Raw genomic sequence first — 22542 nt, forward strand, 5'->3', positions numbered from 1 at the left:
GGCTGTGGTTCTCCTGTGGAGATTCTGGGAGCAGCTGCTTTTGGTGGAGGGGAGGGTCCGGTGTGGTCAGAGGAGCTTCAGTGTAGAGGATGCAGTGCAGTGGTAAGAGCTGCATGTTTGTGATTAATGTCATTAAGATTAGCTCAATGTTTATGTAAACTTTTTGTAATTCTGTCAAAAATGCAAATGTCTTGCTATTATTTCAGTTTTCAGCCACAATTCTACTTTACATCATTTATAGTGGTGAAAATACATGTTTTTTTCCATTCTTTCTCAATGTCTTGGTCTGTCTTACTCACTGTTGTACAGGCAGTGTGAGGTTGGTAGATGGTGACAGTCGCTGTGCTGGGAGAGTGGAGGTTCTTTATAGAGGACAGTGGGGATCAGTGTGTGGTAATAACTGGGATATGAGAGATGCTGCAGTGGTGCGTAGAGAGCTGGGCTGTGGAGAAGCTGTAGATACATATCATGAGTCTTACTTTGGATCAGGATCAGGACCAATCTGGATGGATAATGTGCACTGCAGTGGCTCTGAGTCTACACTGAGGAACTGTGAATCAGCAGGATGGGGTAAACATAACTGTGATCATTCTAAAGATGCTGGAGTCATCTGTTCAGGTAAATTGTATCAGTAAATTATTTTATGTTCCCTTCTGTTAACTAGGAACTGGAAACTGTTCATAATATATCATACATGTAAAACAAAGTCTTGTAAGTGGTGGGAAAGGACCCATTTTAGAGGCTTAGGGTCCATTTAAGCGTAGTAGTACTGTTTGTAAGGAAACAGATAGCGTTCATTTAGTCAACTTTGCCACTGAAGGTTAAATGCCATATCTCTTTTGACCATTCTTGCTGTGTTAATGTCAGAGATTCAATGACATGGAAAGACATTTTCATGTTGAAGCAGTGACTCACATATGTTTAAATTCAGCTTTATGTTCACAATTTTTAGGAGTCCGGGTGGTTGGTGGTTCTCACTGTTCTGGGAGAGTGGAGGTTCTTCATGGAGAGAGCTCGGTCACAGTGTGTGATGCTGACTTTAACCAGCAGGATGCAGAGGTTGTGTGTCGAGAGCTGGGCTGTGGTTCTCTTGTGGAGGTTCTGGGTGTGGTCAGAGAAGCTTCAGTGTAGAGGAACTGAATCTCAGATTCACTTCTGTCCAAAATCATCTTCACTCAAACACAACTGCTCCCATGATAATGATGTGGGACTGGTGTGTGCAGGTAAGTGTTTTTCAAAAAAATGTTTCCCATTTTTACTCTTACTAGTTCATAATTCGGTAAATTTTTCTTGTTCTTATTTTCTCTTACACAGACAGTGTGAGGTTGGCGGATGGTGGCAGTCGCTGTGCTGGAAGAGCAGAGGTTTTTCACAGAGGACAGTGGGGAACAATTTGTGGTGCTGGTGCAAATTTCATAGCTGGTTTTGTCATGTGTAAAGAGTTGGGCTGTGGAGAGCCGTTTAGGACTGATACAGCTGTTCCAGGATGTGCACCGATCTGGATGAGTCATGTGAAGTGTACTGGATCAGAGTCTACACTGAAACACTGTGGATCATTAGGGTGGGGTGAACACAGCTGTAATCATAATATGGATATTGAGCTTACCTGTTCAGGTATGTTTTAATTAGACAAAAACTGTAATACGTACGTATTACATGTATTACATTTGTGAACTTTCTGAGAATGTTTCGACACATCATAGACAAAATCAAATCAGAGATCATATGATGGAATGTCACTGTTTTGTATACCTATTCCGTATTAAATATTCTATTACATAGTAAATTCTGACAGTTACAGCTAATGTGAGAAGCAGTGATGTTTTTTTTAACATTTGCTTTGACTTTTATTTAATTGCTGAAAATATTAACCCAAGATATTGTCTAGTCAGTTTCATTTTGTTTGATAAAATTTAATTTAATAAAAAAGGGTCTGCAGTACTGATTTGCTAGAGCACAACATTTGTTTTCGAAATTATAACCTGAATGAAACAAAATGCATTAGTCCTTTCCACTTCCAGACAACTTCTCAAACACTTTATGTGCCAAAACAAAACCAGTCAACACACTGTAATTAGAAACATAGTGCCATTTCCAGCTTAACAATTTAGTGCTGGACGATATGACAAAACTTATGTCAAAATATATTAATTTTAGTCGATGTGTTATCGTTTTGATATAAATGTGTACAGCTCAACTGAACAACTTCCTGATGTGTACATTATCACACACTGAGATTGCCAGACTATGGTATTCTATACCACTCTGCTGTTTCGCTTTAAAAAAATCAGTCAGTAAAGATGCTGTAAATACTGTACATATCTTAAAAAAAATGTTATAAATTGATGCTCCTTTATTCGTATGCAAATTACAAAAAATGTCACACATGCCAGATATTCTAGGCTACTCTAAAATAGTTAACATTTTTACATTTATTATTACAATAACAGCTTAAATGCTTTGCTGTGTAATAATAAAATATACCAGCCCTGCTTAAAATGATTAAAAATAATATGCAAATATGGACAGAATTTAGATATTTAATTATATTTTGACCAACAAAAAAGGTCAGAATAAAAAAAATGTTTGTTTTTTTATTGTTTTTCTATAAATCTTTTGTTATGATTTTCAAAATGGCGGATTAGCCACTATGGCTATTTGGCGATGCCAACTGTTTTCCTAGCTAAATTAATCTGTATTATTAACATGGATGAATTGGATAGATTATGTGGTTTGATATGATCTGTGAACTGGGATCTAGCGTCGGAGGTCAGAGGGCACAAAGTAGGGTAATTAATGAGCAGTATTTTTGTTATTTGTGTTCATTTTTTTATTCATTAATGAAGTGAACATGTTAATTTGACAACTCTAGTATTTTTTCATCTCATTACTAGCCTTCTGTTTTGTTTAGCATTTGTCTATTATACAAGTCTTTATTTAATCTGATTGTGAGAGAGAGAGAGATTTAACATTTTTGCATTACACACAGATCACAGGACATCCAGACTTGCTGATGGTCCTCATGTTTGCTCTGGGAGAGTGGAGGTTTTTCATGGAGCGTCTTGGTTCACAGTGTGTGATGCTGACTTTGACCAGCAGGATGCAGAGGTTGTGTGTCGAGAGCTGGGCTGTGGTTCTCCTGTGGAGGTTCTGGGAGCAGCTGCTTTTGGTAAAGGGAAGGGTCAGGTGTGGTCAGAGGAGCTTCAGTGTAGAGGAGATGAATCTGAGATTACTCTCTGTCCAATAACCTCTTCACACAAATACAACTGCTCTCATGGTAATGATGTGGGACTTGTATGTTCAGGTACAGTATAATATGTGATATTATCGTCTAACATTTCTTTATATAATATACAGTATAGGAGAGAACTTGCTCTTTTACGAGTCTCTTGGTTGTAAATTCAGGTCATACTCAGGCTCGGCTGATGAACGGCTCAGACTCCTGTTCTGGTCGAGTGGAGCTCCAGTACCTCAGTGAGTGGGGTACAGTGTGTGATGTAAGCTGGGATATGAGCGCTTCCAGTGTCCTCTGTGCTCAGCTGAAGTGTGGGAGTGCTGTGGCTGTGTTGTGGTCAGACTGGTTTGGGGAGGGGAGTGGCCGGATCTGGGCGGATGTGTTTGATTTTCAGGGGAACGAAACACACCTGTTAAAGTGTCCCATTTCATCATGGAGTCGAACTGCATGCTCTCATAAACAGGATGTTGGACTCATCTGCAGTGGTGAGCTTTTAAGAATCTTAAACATTCTTATCAATGGGCTGTAAAGTGATTTTAGGAGGAAGTGCCCTTATAATGTTCTTATATATATATATTTTTTTTACTTCACTTCAATTCATTTACTAATGTATCTCAGTTTTGAACATGTATATACATTTCCATAGACAATTTTGATTTCTGAAAATCAATTTCTAATTTTGCTCCATATATAGCTCAGCTAATGCAGCAGTACCTGTAAAAAAACAATGTGTTTAATTTCTAAATCTGATTTATTTCAATTGCTGTAAAAACAATCTTATTAAGCCTGTAAAATCTAAAATATATTTGTGGTACTTTCAGGTTCTTCTCTGGCGTCTCATGAGGGAGGAGTGCGGTTGTCTGGAGGGATGGAGTGTGAGGGGGAGGTAGAGGTTTTCTTCAGGCAGGACTGGAGGAGAGTTCTGCTGGACTCCTGGAGTGAGTCTGAGGCCTCTGTGGTCTGCAGACAGCTGGGCTGTGGTTCTGTACTCAACACCTCCAGCTCCTCTTCATCCAGTCCTGAACACAGCTACATGTGTGTGACGGGTTTCAACTGCTCTGGGAGTGAAGCTCATCTGAGGAACTGCAGCAGCTCACAAGCAGTTAACTGCAGCTCCACGGAACAGCTCTACATCACCTGCTCTGGTACATTTAATTCAAATTATTTGGAGTTGTAGTGAATAATGCCTGTTGTTAGGGGGCAATTGTTTTATTTTGTTTTATTGTAAGGGTTATTATAATTATTATGAATCTGAAATGAACCAATCATCATGTGACTACGGGTGAACTAAGAAATCATACTTTGAACTGGTTTCTCTTAATTTTAGGCTACAGCTTCATCAGGCTGGTTGGTTCTGGGGGAGACTGTGCTGGAAGGCTGGAGGTTTTCCACAGTGGATCATGGGGGACAGTGAGTGATGAATTGTGGGATATTGAGGATGCGCAGGTGGTCTGCAGACAGCTGCAGTGTGGAGTCGCCCTCAGTGCTCCAGTACCAGTACCAGCCCGGTTTGGATCTGGAACTGGACCCATATGGCTGAATGAGGTGGAGTGTGAGGGGAACGAGGCGTCTCTGTGGAACTGCAGATATCAGCTGTGTGGAGAGGATGAATGTGGACACAAGGATGATGTAGGAGTCGTCTGCTCAGGTACAGTGTGCTGATTGCTGGTGTTCTTACATTGAACACTTCACCTGTCAGACCTCTAAATTTTCTCTTCAGTGCTGAAAGTGAGACTTAGTTAAACTGTTAAAATAAGACTTGTTAAACCAATCTAAAGTTGTTGCCATGTGGGTCAGCCAGACCTCTTCCTGTACCTTTTTTTTCTTGTTTTTTTGAATGTGTCAGAATGTATCTAAAGGGCAAACTAAATTGTTTCAAATTGATCTGTATTTTGGTGTCTTTTTTTTAGGTATTATGATAAAAGTGCAGTTTACTACAAAGTCAGCAGTAGAGTGCAGTAACACATTCTCTTCTAACTTTACTACAGACTAAGACTTAATTTATTCTTATTTTTGTGCCAATTTCCAAAGCTTTCTTTAAAACAAATATATTCAGGTTTTTTTTTTTTTTTTTTGTTTTTTTTTACAATATACACTTTTTTGGGATCCTTTTCTGTTTAAAGGCCCTGGCACTGCTAACTTTTGTACCATTTGAGCACACTGGATTTTGTACCATTTCAGGTTATTAACTGGGCTGGAGAGCTTAAAAAAATGGCAAAAAATGGGGGTGTTCTAAAACTTTTAACTAATAGTGTAGATTCATTAAGTTTGTTTTAAACTACATGAAAACTCCAGGGTCTAACATAAAGCATTTTCTCTCATCAGAGTATAAAGAGATCAGACTGACTGAGGGCTGTGAGGGGAATCTGGAGGTGTTCTATAATGGACCCTGGGGGAATGTGTGTAACAATGGGATGGATGTAGAAACAATGGGTCTCATCTGTCGGGAGCTGAACTGTGGAAGATTTAAGACTGAGAGAGCTACCAAAGCACGAGTGGAATCAGCTCCTAACTGGCTGGATGATGTAAAATGTAGGAAACATGACTCTGTTTCACTGTCCATCTTCATCCTGGAGTCAGAACAATTGTGATAGAAGCAGTGAGGTGACTCACATTACCTGCTCCGGTATGTTGTTTTTCTTTGTAGTAGATGAGCATGAGTAAAACAGTTTTTCATGGAAAGTTGTGTTGAAAGAAAGTGTTGTGGTGACCGGATCACCCTCACTTTTCCTCATCCTCTTTCCCTGTGTAAGTGTATACAACCTGAGTAAATATAAAATAATTTTTAAATAATCATTTTATTTATTAAGGGAAAAAAAATATCCAAACACCCCCTAAAAAATAAAATGTGATTAATTACACTTTTTGGATAGATGAGTATTCAGTTTCACTTAACTCAACCAGGCCTGATTACTGCCAGACCTGTAGAATCAAGAAATTCTTTAAATTCCTTTATTCCTGATCATTTAAAATGAGCTTTTTTTATGTTTACTCGGGTTATCTTTGTCTGATGTTAAAGTTTTTTTTAATAATCAGAAAAATATCAGTATATCTGTAGGGGGCAAATACTTCTTCATGGCAATGTATGTGTGCAGGATTGCTTGAGATTTTTTGGGACTACAAGCTACACCTTGCTGTGCTTTTTACACTCATCTGGTCATGCTGGGAACACATTTTAATAAAAAGTGTAAAGTGTATCAGAAAAAATTACATTTGTGAGTGAAATAATAAGATATATTACATTGAATTACATTACATTTGGCAGATGCTTTTGTCCAAAGTGACTTACAATAATGGTGTACATTTACTAATAGGAGCCTGTTCTGTCCGAAAATCGCACTGAAAAATTGTTTTTGTCATTGCTGGAATAGTTCGGTGGGGTTAGAGAAAAAGAGCAGTCTGGTGCAGCTTGAAGTTTCCTGTGTGCCCTGTTAGAATGCCTGGTGTTATTTGAAAATCAGCACAACCAGACTGACTTTTAATTCTGTGCGTTGGTGTGAAATGAGGGGGTTTGCCGCTCAATTGAAACTCTCAATTGTTATTGCTGAGATCATTATTTTAGTAATGAGTTTAGTAGTATTGATTTGATTTTTGTAGTATTTATAGCATGTGTCTCCATTTCTAGGAGAGAAGAAACAGCTTGCATTTGAAAACCTTCAAAAATTCTTCTTATTTCCAAACCAGGGTCAGTGCTCAAGTACGAATATTTGACTACCACTCCATTCACTACTTGAATAAGTATACATATTAATCAGATTTGTTCGTGCCTACATTCTAACTTGTTTTGTCAAATAATTCTAAACTTCCCTTTTCATCAGTTGATCTTTGATTTCAGTGAAAACTGATTAAATAAAAACACTAATGCAGTTTGCTGTAGTTTTGTTATAAAAATGTAATATTATTCATGTGTCTGTTCATGTGTGATGTAGATTACATGCCTATTAGGTTGAGAGGAGGAGAGGAAATCTGTTCTGGGAGGTTGGAGGTGTATCATAATGCTGAGTGGGGGTCTATATGTGCTGATCTGTGGGACATCAGGGATGCTCAGGTGGTCTGCAGGCAGCTGGGTTGTGGGCCGGCGCTGAGTGCTAATAGAAGAGCTGTTGATGGTTCTGGTGGAGGAACTATCTGGATGAACAGAGTGAAGTGTAGAGGGAATGAGATTCACCTGTGGGACTGTCCTCATTCCCTGAAGATCCACACTGGCTGCTCCCACAGTGCTGGAGTCACCTGTGCAGGTGTGCGAGAACGTTTTTTAATCTAGTATTAACTTCTCTTAAGATAACTATGGTTATGTTAAGCAGTGTACTCTGTATTTCAGTCAGGTTCAATATTATTATTATTGTGCTCCTCTGACCTGTAAAAGGGAGAATAGCATTTATATTATGGCTGATTTAGGCTCACAACACTGATAAATACACTAAGTAACATTGGCAGACAATAATGCAACAATATTACCATATCAGCCATATACTTATTTTGTTTCAAAGACAATAAACACAAAAACAATAAATACCATATCTAAATAATGCTGCTCTAATCTCTTTCTCCTTCTGTAACCTCTTTTTCTTGACCATTTTTATGATATTTCTTTCAGACATATTTGTCACATTACCTTTTTCATCTGAAACAACTACAACTTACACCACAGGTACTCTTTTAATTAGTTCCTTTGTGTGATTTTTTTTTAAGTTTAAACAACACTATGCAGTGTTCAACAGTGTTTTTATTCTGTGTTTTCAGTACCAGCACAGCTAACAGAGAAAAAGACAGTCCCTCCTTCAAAAAATCCATCATCTAATTTTCCATACATCTATCCAGTGTCTCTCCTGGTTCTGGGATCTGTGCTCTTCCTGGCCTTAGTGCTTCTGGTTGTGCTGTTTTATCAGAACAGAGTGCTCAGGAGAGGTAGGGAGATTTAGAGATCATCTAAAATCCACTTTCTGTACTTTCTATAATCATCATTAGTCCTTCAATCTGTCATCAGTCTTCTCTTCTACTGAACTGACTCCATGTTTCTTTCTTTCTCTCTCACAGTGATTTCTAAGGCGAGGAGGAAGACTCTGCTTGAGGCAGTCTATGAAGAGATTAACCATAAATGTGTCACTAACAGATATACTAAAAGAGGTAAATTATATGTAGAGAGTTTCACTGAAGGCAGTCTTCTCACAGTATGTAAAGTGGATCTAAGGTCAGATATCAAATAGCAATTCTGAGTGTTTAAATGACTATAAATGAAAAAACTACATGCAGTAAATCAATTGTAGCATTGTTACCTTATCTTACAGGTTCAAAATAATGTGTTACTCCACTGACTATAATAGGAAGAATTACATATCTGTTACTATCAATTCAGGCCTGTACTGCTGTTAAAAAGCAGAGGAAAGGGATGGGGTTTGTTAGCCAACTTTCCCATTTCACCTTAAATGGTGCAAGAGACAGCAGAGGCTGCATCATTTAAGGCGGAACAGAACAATTAAATAAAATGAAAGCTAATCCAAGCTCCCCATAACAGGAATTAAGAAATTGACAATTGTTCCTTAATCACCAACCTTTCTGAAGACATACAATGCCATAAAATTAGCTAGGTTACTGAACCTTAGTGCTTCTGATGACGTATCTGGTGCATGAAGTGTTGTCCCAATTCTTATGGGGAGGATTTCACCCTTTACACTCAAAGAATGGTTGGGGTAAGTGGTAGGGCCATGGGGTGAAATGGGATTTGGCTTAAAGCCTCATCTCATTTTCAGACTTACAAATACATTTTTTTGCTGTAGATTTTGATTAAATAATTGAACTTTGGCATTCTGACTGTTCTGATCTCCTTTAACAGGAAGTTTTATCTCTGAAGATCAGCATTCAGGATATGAGGACGTAGATGAGGAGCTTCTCTCAGGTAAGTTGACATATACTGAATGTGTGTTAGAATTTTTAATGCAGAAGAAAAAACATATATATATATTTTTGTTTTATAGAAAAAAGTTCCATGCAATATGTGTAGGGTTCTGAAGTGTTTTAGCAGTTAGCATCAGGCTTCAGGCCGATAAGACTCACCCCTGAACGGGAAAATAGTGAGCGTGGTTAGCGGGTAATGCTAATGCTAAATTCAATTTATCTTTGACTACTCCAGTATATCCATGTCTGGCACAAGTTAAAAACAATGTCTTGCCTACTGTACAGTTTGTAATAGTGATTTTAGGATTGGCCAGGGGTAACTATAGGATTGCAAAAGGCATGTTGAGGTGAGTTAATATCCTTTGGTGTGTGGGAGTTTTTTTTTTTTTTTTTTTAAAGGGACACACTTTGATTTGTCAACCAGTTCTGATCGCAGAGGGCGACAGTACCAATACATTGAAAACCCCTTAGTATTTTAAAAGTTTGAGTCTTTGAGTAACAGTGTCTTGCTGCCATCATCCTGATGCTGCTGTGCTGCAATGCATTTTTTAATTTTTACAGAAAACTATGGCGAGGTCTATGATGATATCATACCTGCTGAAGAGAGCCCACACATTACAACAGGTTTGGATATTTTAATACGTACGATTTATTGTGGACACATGGTAAACATGCAAATTATATTTGCTTTTCACCTTAATCAAAAATATATCTATATATGTCTGTGCAGCATACATTATTATGGTTTTCTATATTATGATAATAAAGTGTGATTTTTTTCACACCTATAAAGAATGTGTCTTCTTTTTTTTTTTTCATTTTTAAAAGCACACTGAGCAACATGTTTCAGTTAATTAATGCATTTCATACTGTTTTAGATAAATAAATTAATCATTACAGAGAGAATAAAGGTTTTCTCAACCACCCTTGTGGTCCCATGGGCTCACAAGTTCCTGGCAGCGCCAGAGTCGGCCCGTTTCTCATTATAGATTAAGCAAGTTTGGACTCTTGTACTTTGTCAGAACGAACTTGGTAAGTTTGGCTCACGAGTGCATACTCCAGAGAACAGGACTTTTATTTTGTAATTGGAACTGCTGTGATCAGTAGAGTAGTAGGTGCATCCTTAGATGCATTTCCACAAACATACCCTACACCCGCCTCACAGGGCAGACAAACCGTCTTTGTTTGGTCCATCGCTCACCAGCCTTGCTGTAGTTCACAGGGAACCCACAATATTCCCACACTTAATCAGAGTTTCTGTAATCAGGATTAAAACTAGTTTTATATACTCTGTAAAAGCAAGAGAAACACAAAAAAGTTGTTTGTATGTGTAGTTAAAAGAAACTGTGACTTATCTTCATGGTGGATGTTATGTGTTTGGATCTGCTGTCTGCAGGTGCAGCTTTAATGCTGTATTTTGTGTGTTTACTCTCTCTGAAGTTTGTCTCCAGAAGGTAGCTGACTTTGTACCTTCCTTTGCCCATAGACACACACACAGACACAGACACAAGGAGGTGGAGCTGTGTTAATTAGTGCTGACGCTTTTTAAAAATATGGCGAAATGAAAAAAAAGCTTCTTCTGATTTGTCACTGAAAATGTTTGATAATTTCCTCTCCTCTTTCTAATAAGGTCATAGTGAGTGTGATTGGCGGCTGTGGGGAATCTCTCTCTCTCTCTCTCTCTCTCTCTCTCTCTCTCTCTCTCTCTCTCTCTGTCTGTCTCTCAGGTTCTTGAGTCTTATCTGGCTGAGTAGAGGTAAAGCTTGTTCTGCTGCTGAGTTGAGCAGTGTGTGTGCAAGAGATGGACATCCGAGTTTTACTCATTTTTCTATTGTCCACTGTCACTCTCGTCACATCTGGTAAGTATAATATACTGGTAAAAAAAAAAAAAAATATATATATATATATATATATATATATATATATATATATATAATATATACAGCATATTTAAACTAACTTTTTGGACGGTATGTATACTGGCCTCTTTTTCTGTTAGGATGTTGTTGGAAAGGCAGTGAATGGTATAAATTCCTTTATCCTCGAAGAACTTAACTACTTTCTCCACATCGGGCCGGGGATTGTCATGCACCGTGAGAAACCACGGACTCACTGCGCCAGCGTAGGGTCTTACAATGGGTTCAAGGATTTCATCTCAATACCTAAGAGCAGGCAGGGTACTGTTGTCTAACCTGTAGAGGCCTGGGCATCTACAGGCCTCCCCAGACCATCACTGATCCCCCACCAAACCAGACATGCTGAATGATGTTGCATAAAGTGGCATTTAATTGAAAAGTATATATTTACTTTTTGATCTTACATTCATGTGATTTACACTTTGCTATCATCCAGTCAGCCCATTTTAGTATTGCTATAGTACAAATTAGTGAACTGATTTCTTATGATCTCTAAATGGGAGCTTTTGATGTCCATGATTTGGTTTAAATGTATTTCAGCCTTGTTTGAGTATTATTATTTGAGTATAAGTGTAATTATTCTCTGATTATCAGTGTGTTTGTTTTTTTCTCCACACAGACAGTGTGAGGTTGGTGGATGGTGGGAGCCGCTGTGCTGGGAGAGTGGAAGTTCTTCATAGAGGACATTGGGGAACAGTGTGTGATGATTACTGGGATATGAGAGATGCTGCAGTGGTGTGTAGAGAGCTGGGCTGTGGGGAAGCCATAGATGCACCACGGAGAGCTCGCTTTGGATCAGGATCAGGACCGATCTGGGTGGAATATGCTAACTGTGCTGGATCAGAGTCTTCACTGAAGAACTGTAGGTCGTATGATTGGGGTAGACAGAGATGTAATCATGATGAAGACGCTGGTGCTGTTTGTGCAGGTAAGATGCAAAAAAATAAAACATATTACACAGAGATGTAAACAAATGTGATGAGGCCTGTGTTGGAATGTACTGAATTAATTAAACAACTGTTAGTTGTTTTATATACACCCCTGTAAAAAAACTTCTTTGTAACATGAAAAGTTTAAGCCTGAACCTAAATTCACTTTCATACACTTAATAAATGGATTATTACAGAGGTGGTTTTGAATGCTTTGGTTTAGAATTAGCAACTAAGAAATAATATATATATATTTATTTAAAATCCTTGTATTTCAGTTAATGAAAAGTGCAAAATATAAAAATCACTGCCCCATATTATTTAATTCCCTTCTATTCAAATTAACCTCCCAGCCCTCCCAATGCTGTGTGTTAATATTAACGTACATGTTCTCTTTGCTCTTATAAACACATTGTAGAAGTCAGATTGGTGGGCAGATCTCGCTGCTCAGGGAGAGTGGAGGTTCTTCATGGAGAGAGCTGGGTCACAGTGTGTGATGCTGACTTTGACCAGCAGGATGCAGAGGTTGTGTGTCGAGAGCTGGGCTGTGGTTCTCCTGTGGAGGTTCTGGGAGCAGCTGCTTTTGGTAGAGGGGAGGGTCAGGTGTGTTTAGAGGAGCTTCAGTGTAGAGGCAGCGAATCACAGATTCACTTCTGTCCAAAATCATCTTCACTCAAACACAACTGCTCCCATGATAATGATGTGGGACTGGTGTGTGCTGGTAAGAGCTAAATGGCTTATGTATTAATTTTGAGATTCAGTCTGATTTTTCAGATTTCTACATCTTTTCCTCTCTCTTTCTCTCTCTGTTGTACAGACAGTGTGAGGTTGGTGGATGGTGGCCATCGCTGTGCTGGGAGAGTGGAGGTTTTTTATAACAGAACATGGAGATCAGTGTGTGGTAAAAACTGGGATATAAGAGATGCTGCAGTGGTGTGTAGTGAGCTGGGCTGTGCGGAGGCTGTATTTAAAAATGTTCAGTTTGGACCAAGATCAGCCTGGATGGATGATGCGAACTGTAGTGGATCAGAGTCTTCAGTGAAGCACTGTAGATCAGCTGGATGGGTGGAACAAATTTGTAATCGACTTGCTGGAGTCATCTGTTCAGGTGAGCTCTCCTAAATCTTAAAATACTTGTCGTTGGAATGTATATCAGTTGTGCACAATTTATTTATTATAGCATTTCTTCCTAATCTGCCATAATCATGACCTACTTTCACCTATATTAACCCACTTTTATTTGGTTAAGACCACTAGGTCAGTCACTGTTTGCTCAATCTCAGACCTGGTTTTGCATTTAAAAAATAATGTGGCAAATTACTGTATAGAAGAAAACTATAAGCTGTAATAAACCTAGTTAACACATAATACAGCCTGTGTTTTAGAGCTTAAGTTCCCATAACTTACAGTGTGATTTCTCTGTATGAACTAGCACATACAAAATACTTACCGGGTCTTACTAGTACTTAAATGTAGGTAATAACTTGATATACTAAGTCAAATTATTAAAAAAGCAAATTATTATATGGAGATGAAAAGTGATTTTCACTATAAGACAATACTTAATTATAGAAAGACTATTGCTGTAGGCATGATGGAGAAATACATTTTTGAAATCTTTCCTTTCTGGTAGAAAATAATGGATTTCCATGCAGAAGTCCCATTCACAAAGAAACAGGCGTTAATATTTTTTAGTTAATTACAGTTACACCTTAGTTCAGTGGTACATGGCCAGAGTTTTTATCTTTATATATTTTAAGCAGTTAATTAGTACATTTGTTTGTGTTTAGTGCTTAAACTGTTAATTGACTTCATGTGTAAGCCCACACTGCAGTTTTTCACTGTCATCAGTTCTTCACTAATATTAGTTTCATCGGTCCTACAGTAGAACCCTGTGGAACTTCTTAAGGTTTCCAAGTACTTAATGCTGTGTGTTAATGTTAATGTACATGTTCTCTTTCTCTTATAAACTAATTTAGGGGTCAGATTGGTGGGCAGATCTCGCTGCTCTGGGAGAGTGGAGGTTCTTCATGGAGAGAGCTGGGTCACAGTGTGTGATGCTGACTTTGACCAGCAGGATGCAGAGGTTGTGTGTCGAGAGCTGGGCTGTGGTTCTCTTGTGGAGGTTCTGGGAGCAGCTGCTTTTGGTAGAGGGGAGGGTCAGGTGTGGTCAGAGGAGCTTCAGTGTAGAGGAAACGAATCTCAGATTCACTTCTGTCCAAAATCATCTTCACTCAAACACAACTGCTCCCATGATAATGATGTGGGACTGGCATGTTGTGGTAGGTATTTCACTTCCTTTTGTCAATTTCACACAAAACACTGACAAAAACACACATCCACCAAATTCAGATAACAGACAGGTGACGGAGACACAAATCCACCAGTTTGATTGATTTCTGTATTGCACAATATTATGAAAAAAGATATTAAGACATTAAAATATTAAGAAACCTTTAATTTGATTTGTCATTTATGTCCTTGAGGGCTAACCAGACTTTTTAAGTTTACAAGGAGTGCTGCAGAGAAGTCAAAAAGCAAAAAGTTTTATACATATGAAAAAATGTTTAGACTTTGACTATGTCGAATTGTTTTTGGTGACCATTTTAAAAGAAACTTACAAAGTCTTATTTTTTTTATCTAAAACTACAAGTATGTTTTTTTTTTATTTTTTTTATGTCTACCATTGATTTACAGGCAGTGTGAGGAATAATACATTATTTCATTTAGACTAAGATGAGTAATATTTAAGGAACTACACATACAGTGTGTAATGCAACATATCAGATGTGTGGCATTCCTAATGTGCTTTCACTAATGTGATTTTGCGATGTGGTAGAGTGCTGATCGTGGGTCCAACAGTATCCAGCACTTTTTAGTGGATTAGTTGATTGACCTGTCAATGTGTTTAGCCATGGCATAGCACATCTTTCTTCTGACTAGCCTTGTAATCTGATGCTTTCTTCTGGGTGCAGTGTTTTTTGATGATCAATGCACACAAATACTATACTGTAGGTGACAAGCGAAGACTTGTTGGTGGTCCTCACGCATGCTCTGGGAGAGTAGAGAAGCTTCATCGGAATTCTTGGCTTCCAGTGTGTGATGCTGACTTTAACCAGCAGGATGCAGAGGTTGTGTGCAGCTGGGAGCTGGGCTGTGGTTCTCCTGTGGAGGTTCTGGGAGCAGCTGCTTTTGGTAGAGCAGAGGGTCAGATGTGGTCAGAGGAGCTTCAGTGTAGAGGAAACGAATCTCATATGTACCTCTGCCAGACATCTCCTTCCTTGATACCCAACTGCTCTCACAACAAGGATGTGGGACTAAGATGTTTGTATGTTTGTAAAAGATTTAGATTAGTACTAAACTGTGAGCAATTAGTTTGTAATTACTGTATTTTTTTTTATTATTGTATTGTATTATTGTTGCCTACTATTTTTCCTCTGTAAATTCAGGTCACACTCAGGCTCGGCTGATGAACGGCTCAGACTCCTGTTCTGGTCGAGTGGAGCTCCAGTACCTCAGTGAGTGGGGTACAGTGTGTGATGTAAGCTGGGATATGAGAGCTGCCAGTGTCCTCTGTGCTCAGCTGAAGTGTGGGAGTTCTGTGGCCGTGTTGGGGTCAGACTGGTTTGGGGAGGGGAGTGGCCGGATCTGGGCTGGTGTGTTTGATTGTCAGGGAAACGAAACACACCTGTTAAAAGGTCCCATTTCATCATGGAGTCGAACTGCATGCTCTCATGAACAGGATGCTGGAGTTATCTGTAGTGGTGAGATCTTACAGTTGCAGTATAATAAATAACTGAAAGTTTATTACTCCCTCATTTTAAGCCAAGTAATATATTTTTTTCTCTTCAGGTTCTTCTCTGGCGTCTCATGAGGGAGGAGTGCGGTTGTCTGGAGGGATGGAGTGTGAGGGGGAGGTAGAGGTTTTCTTCAGGCAGGACTGGAGGAGAGTTCTGCTGGACTCCTGGAGTGAGTCTGAGGCCTCTGTTTTCTGCAGACAGCTGGGCTGTGGTTCTGTACTCAACACCTCCAGCTCCTCTTCATCCAGTCCTGAACACAGCTACATGTGTGTGACGGGTTTCAACTGCTCTGGGAGTGAAGCTCATCTGAGGAACTGCAGCAGCTCACAAGCAGTTAACTGCAGCTCCACAGTACAGCTCTACATCACCTGCTCTGGTAAGCATTGCACAGTTAATAAATGTATAATTTTATTTGTATGTATGATAACATGCAAAAGTGCCTCTATTATCCATATTTTTGAACATTTGAGAATAATTATTTGGCAAATATGAGTACATATACACAACACATATCTTGTGAAAGGAGTTTGAAAACATCTTTTGTATTTGTGTAAATTTTAGGTACATCTAACACAGTCCACAGCTCCATCAGGCTGGTTGGTTCTGGGGGAGACTGTGCTGGAAGGCTGGAGGTTTTCCACAGTGGATCATGGGGGACAGTGAGTGATGAATTGTGGGATATTGAGGATGCGCAGGTGGTCTGCAGACAGCTGCAGTGTGGAGTGGCCCTCAGTGCTCCAGTACCAGTACCAGCCCGGTTTGGATCTGGAACTGGACCCATTTGGCTGAATGAGGTGGAGTGTGAGGGGAACGAGGCGTCTCTGTGGAACTGCAGATATCAGCTGTGTGGAGAGGATGAATGTGGACACAAGGATGATGTAGGAGTCGTGTGCTCAGGTACTTCGTATCTTGAATTGCTCAGTTTGTAATGATCTTGTAATCAAGTACCAATGCCCTATCTATGTAGAACTGGAGGTACATTTTGAATAATTAAAGAAGAAACTTTTGCACGTTTAAATCAATGTGCACAACTAGCTAGCTATCTTTCTCCCGCCAGAGTATAAAGAGATCAGACTGACTGAGGGCTGTGAGGGGAATCTGGAGGTGTACTATAATGGAACCTGGGAGAATGTGTGTGTAAATGGGATGACTGATGAAACGGCAAAATTGATCTGTCGAGAGCTGAACTGTGGAAGAACTGGCAGTGAGTCTTGGTCTAAAGCAAGAGTGGAATCAGCTCCTAACTGGCTGGATAATGTAAAATGTAGGAAACATGACTCCACTGTCCATCTTCTTCCTGGGGGGAGAACAGGTGTGATAATCGCAATGAGGTTGCTTGCATTACCTGCTCAGGTAGGCAGATATGATGAGGTGTTAAAGACTTTAAAGAATGCCAGAACTAATGTAGTTTGTAATTGGAATTTCATAATATTTGATTTTTTTGTCCTACCACAGAGAATGGAAATACACTAGATTTGACAAATTGGCTGTGTGATTCATCTCCTCATGAGAGACCGTGCTTTCACTAATAAGCAATTCTTGTCTTTGCTCGCACTGTTTTATTTGTAGTTTGCATATTTTTTTGCACTTTAACATATTTTAGATAACACTTCTACAGTGATATTTTTAACAAAGGTTTAGAGAGGGATTCTGGGTAATGGAGTCCATCAGAGTGTCTATGTAAGTCTGAGGAATTCAGGTGTAGACAGGACAGGTGTGGTGGATGGGGGTGGGTAATATGGCCCTAAAACAATATCACGATGTTTTATGGCATTTATCGCGATAACAGTACTCTTGGTGATATGACAAAACACTGAATTAAAGATATTATTTTAAAAATACACTACTGAAACAAAATAAAAATTAAATTCTGTTTTTGCATATGATATGGCACCCCCCCAAACTACGATATAAAAAAATACAAGACTTTTTATCAGATGGTAACAGACATCAGTGATCAAGAAAGTCATGATACTATTAATGCACTCTATATAATCTATATAATTAATAATAAAGTAAAATGAATAATATTGGACAGATAAAAACAGCAACCCCAGTGGTGCCCTGCAGTGGTAATTAGGGGTGGGTGATATGGCACGATATTTCAGGGTATAGTATCGTTTTTTGCGTTTGATACGATATGGCACAGCCCTAGTGGTGGAAATAACAGGTGTAACAGACAGCTTGCTGAAGACAGACAAACTACACTCTATTAGAAGCAATATCTTATTAAAAAAAAATATTAGTTTAAAAAAATCAACTGTTTCAACTAAAATGGTAAAACAAGGTAAGTGCTTTTTTTTTTCACTATGGCTACTTCTGTTTTTTTTTCTCCTGCTCTCTTCTGCTTGTATATATTTTTCATCTTACAATGCTTTTTTGTGGTTTACCACATCTCTATAAGAACATATTTCATCATACAGTATATACGACTGTTGTAAATGTTTGTAAGACTTTGATGGATAATCATTTTTTTCCCTCTGTGGTGTGTTTGTAGAGCACATTCCTCTGAGGCTGAGGGGAGGAGTAGGAAGCTGTTCTGGATGGCTGCAGGTGTATCATAATAAAACATGGGGGTCTGTATGTGGTGACCTCTGGGACATCAGGGATGCTCAGGTGATCTGCAGGCAGCTGGGTTGTGGGCTGGCGCTGAGTGCTAATAGAAGAGCTGTTGATGGTTCTGGTGGAGGAACTATCTGGATGAACAGAGTGAAGTGTAGAGGGAATGAGATTCACCTGTGGGACTGTCCTCATTCCCTGAAGAACCACACTGACTGCTCCCACAGTGCTGGAGTCACTTGTGGAGGTCAGAGGAACAGACACAACTGAATATATTTGCCTCCTAACTGTTACAGAAACTTTACACATGCTTGAGAAAAATACTTACATCACATTGTTATTTTATGCTCACTCACTAGGCTTCCTGTATCATACTTTGCCTTTAAATAATAAAAGAGGACAGATGGGACATTTTGTCTTGCAAGGTCAGGGACCACTTTTCTCCATTGTAAACAAGCTTGATAGCAACTTCGGTAACTATTGTTGATCATAATGTTGGTCACACACATTTGGTTTCCATCATTTAATAATTGTAATGTTTTTGGGAAGGATAGAAAGTAACAATAGTGAGAGTCTGTATGTGCTTTGCACCAGTCTGTCTAGATCATTCTGTGTTTATAGACATTTCATATGTCATCTTCCATAATATTTATCACAAAATTATTCACATCCAATAAAAGGACTGTGTTCATGTATAAATTGTCTATACATTTTGTATATTTGTTTTTTAGATTCTCAACCACAGACGAGAAGAATCATACTTCCACCAGCTGTTCCCTCCATCTATCCAGTGTCTCTCCTGGTTCTGGGATATGTGCTCTTCCTGGCCTTAGTGCTTCTGGTTGTGCTGTTTTATCAGAACAGAGTGCTCAGGAGAGGTAGGGGGATTCAGAGATCATCTACAATCCACTTTCTGTACTTTCTCTAATCATCATTAGTACTTCAATCTGTCATCAGTCTTCTCTTCTACTGAACTGACTACATGTTTCTCTCTGTCTCTCTCACAGTGATCTCTAAGAGGAGGAAGACTTCAGCTGAGCCTGTCTATGAGAAGATTGACACCAGGCTCATCCCTAAAAGAATTACTGTCTCAACTGAAAGTAAGAGTAAAATGTTTTTTTTTTCTCTCAAAGCAGAAATGTCTGGTCTTTACAGAAATAATGTAGCAGTTAATCAAATACTTGTCAGATAACTCTCTTTTCATATTGTTATATTTTAGTGTTTAAATATTTAGTGTTTTTTTTTGTAGATTTTCTTCCTTTGTTAATAAATTACACCAATTTATCTATCTTTTCTTCCCACTGAATAATGTTCTGAATAATGTATCTTCTCATTCAATAAAATGTATTTATAAAAGCTATTGGATAAAAAAACTTGTAACAATAATTTTAGTTTGCTTTTTATTGTTCTATGTATTGCTCTTTTATTGCAACTTTAATATTCACTATCATAGGGCACTACCAGTATTTTCAGTTTCCAGTAGAGGGCAATGTTAGACTTTTAGACCCTGTGGATGTTTAGTTTCTGTAACAGTAATGCAAGATGATTGACAGGGATTATTTTATTGTTTGTGCATGGAGTTTCTGTAGGTTCACATGTGCTGTAGGTACCAAATGTGTAGCACCTCAAACTATCAAAATATGTTACTGTGCCTGTTTACTTTTTTGAGACCAGAAAGTTATTTCTGTGGCGAGAGGTCATGAGATCTTGGGGAAAAGGGAAAAGAAAGAAGAAAAAAAGGAAGAAATAGGGAGACACTTAAATCAGGCCCTCAAACCCACATTTACATTTTTTGTAACAAATAAATAGAAAACACAGACACAAGCAATAACAATGAAAAAAAAAACACTTATTTAGAAAGCAATTTACAAAGCTTTGATCTGCTCTCCCTCTCCTCTCCTCCTCTTTACATCCTGGAAGCCTCCTTCTGCTGATCTTCCTCTTTCGGGTGGGGATGGAGACGGTGGAGAGGCAAGTGCTGCTGCTTGAGCTCCAGGACACTGAAGATGCTGGGTCTTCGGGGACTGGGCCTGAATTTACAGAAGAGAAAGATCTGTAGATTTACTTTCACATAGTTACTATATTCCTGTAATAGTTTATCCAAATAAGAAGATCTACAGTTCTCCATATTTCATACATTTGTCTCATTAACATACACTGCTTTTAGCTTGTATGGGATCCTGGGCAAACCCCTGATTCAGCACTTCTCTCATACCATTTTATACACTGCCTGTATTTGTAATTAATGTACTAAACTAGAAATGTCAAAAAAGTAACCAAATAAATAACTTTACTGCAGGATACACACTATAATGATGAAATAATAGAATTAGTAAAACAACTATTTTTTTTAAACAAGCAAGCCTGGATGAAAATGTTCAGAACAGAGAATTAAGAATGACAAGTATTTAAAATTAAGTACAGATACAGTCCAGCATTCATTCTGACAGGTGACTTTAATTTAGTTTTAGTCTTTTGTTTGTCACACTTTAGTCATTTAGTCAACAAAACATTTTAGCCTAGTCTAGTCAAATAAAAAGTATGTATTACATTTATGGTTTTACTGTTTTAGATGTGTATTATTTATTGCTAATATTTATTAAAACACCAGCTTTTAAGTTTTGTTTCATTTAAATTAAGCACAAGCTATTTAAAACAAGGTGTATGTATGGACATATTGACAATTTAAAGAACAACTCCCAGGTTCAGATGATGCAAAAATGAAAGACAACCAAAACTGAGATAAAATGGCAATACTGCTAATTGACATTCTTAAAACTACATTTCATTTTAACAGTTTCTCAACTAGAATCTCTCCTTTACTCACAGCTAAATTGGTGTACTCTCATTATATATATGTATATGATGTATATGTGTGTGTGTGTGTATATAATAAAATAGCATTTTAAAATCTAAGAACTTGCTGACAAATATGATTCATCTTTATTCTGAAGTGCTCAGAATAGCAGAGGACTGACAGCTTAGGTACCATACTAATGCATACATAACTACATAGGTAGTTAGTTATCTATATTGTAATAAGTTGTTCACAGTCATTACATTGCAAAAAACTAAATCTTAGCAAGTGAAATTATCTAAATTTAAGGCAATAAATCTTATTTTCTTCTCTGATAAGACTTTTTGTCTTACTAAGCATGGTGTAAGTGTTAGATTAGTTTGCTTATTTTAGGGATAATTATCTTAATCATTCTTACTTAGAATTTGTACCTTATTTTAAGTAATTTGACCTTAAATTAAGCACAATTAAGCAGCAATCAAGTTATTCTGATTCTTGTGTCCATAAACAGTGACTTTTTTGCTTGATTTAGGTGTTACTTCACTCATTTTGAGACTTTGCCATTGCTTTTTTGTAAGAAATCTTACTAAGAAAATTTTGCTTACCCGATTGGCAGATTTGTTTAGTGTAAACTGCACTGTGAAGTTTTAAATTAAGGGATGAAATTAGTCCCCCTGTGTTAAAAAAAAGCTTCTTTTACCCGGTGAAAATAGTCACACTTCCATTACATTATGCTAACATTACTTTGTTTTAAAGCAACTGACCTATAAAGATAGTGAGCCAAATTTAGGTCGAGCCAAGTTTATGAAACTACACACTTTTACTGCAGTACAGATTTACACTCTCTACTAAATAATCCATCTCAAAAGCAGAAAAAACGTACTTTATACTGGGAGGCTATATCGTTAAATATAGGGAGTATAGGGAATGTTTTCTTCTGATTTTGAGCTGGACTTTTTAGCAGGGTCAACATTACTGGCTTTCAGGAGCCTAATCTTTAAATTCTTAACAATTAGCTATATTGTAGCGAAGCTGCTTTTATATTCTGTTCACTGTGAATTCACTGTTCTGTTCTGTGCTGGGCTTGTGATTGGGGTAGGGGGAGGGGCAGAGCAGGAAAGTGTGTGTGTGTGTGAAGGGAGAGAGAGAGAGAGAGAGAGAGGGAGAGAGAAGAGCTGCCCGTGAGTTTGTGCTGAGAGTGAGAGCTAGAGTTAACCAGTTAGCACTAGCCTTTTGTTATTTTTCGTAGTGATGGGCATAACAGGTCTTTTAGATGAACTGAACCATTAGAATAAGTTCACTAAAAAGATGGGAGACGGAAAGGTCTCCCGTTTTTTTTTTTACAAGTGTTACAAATATTGAAATATGTAACTAAATGTTGGGTTTATTATACGATATCGTATAATAAACC

General features: G+C 38.2%; 1 protein-coding gene across 1 annotated transcript in view; it reads left to right on the forward strand.

The window, feature by feature from the left end:
• Positions 1-20442, forward strand: part of LOC125782680 (deleted in malignant brain tumors 1 protein-like) — a 50432-nt gene extending 29990 nt beyond the window's left edge. The window contains exons 5-22 of the mRNA XM_049467437.1: positions 1315-1614; positions 2990-3304; positions 3406-3720; positions 4057-4380; positions 4563-4883; positions 6861-6920; positions 7165-7473; positions 7833-7886; positions 7979-8143; positions 8273-8362; positions 9069-9131; positions 9692-9754; positions 11666-11974; positions 12394-12696; positions 12793-13083; positions 13955-14257; positions 15425-15665; positions 20430-20442. Coding sequence (XP_049323394.1) covers positions 1315-1614; positions 2990-3304; positions 3406-3720; positions 4057-4380; positions 4563-4883; positions 6861-6920; positions 7165-7473; positions 7833-7886; positions 7979-8143; positions 8273-8362; positions 9069-9131; positions 9692-9754; positions 11666-11974; positions 12394-12696; positions 12793-13083; positions 13955-14257; positions 15425-15665; positions 20430-20442 — 3839 coding nt within the window. The remainder of the gene's footprint in view (positions 1-1314; positions 1615-2989; positions 3305-3405; positions 3721-4056; positions 4381-4562; positions 4884-6860; positions 6921-7164; positions 7474-7832; positions 7887-7978; positions 8144-8272; positions 8363-9068; positions 9132-9691; positions 9755-11665; positions 11975-12393; positions 12697-12792; positions 13084-13954; positions 14258-15424; positions 15666-20429) is intronic.
• The last annotated feature ends 2100 nt before the right edge of the window (positions 20443-22542 follow it).

Source organism: Astyanax mexicanus, chromosome 18 (genome assembly GCF_023375975.1).
Source record: "Astyanax mexicanus isolate ESR-SI-001 chromosome 18, AstMex3_surface, whole genome shotgun sequence".
NCBI lineage: Eukaryota > Metazoa > Chordata > Actinopteri > Characiformes > Acestrorhamphidae > Astyanax > Astyanax mexicanus.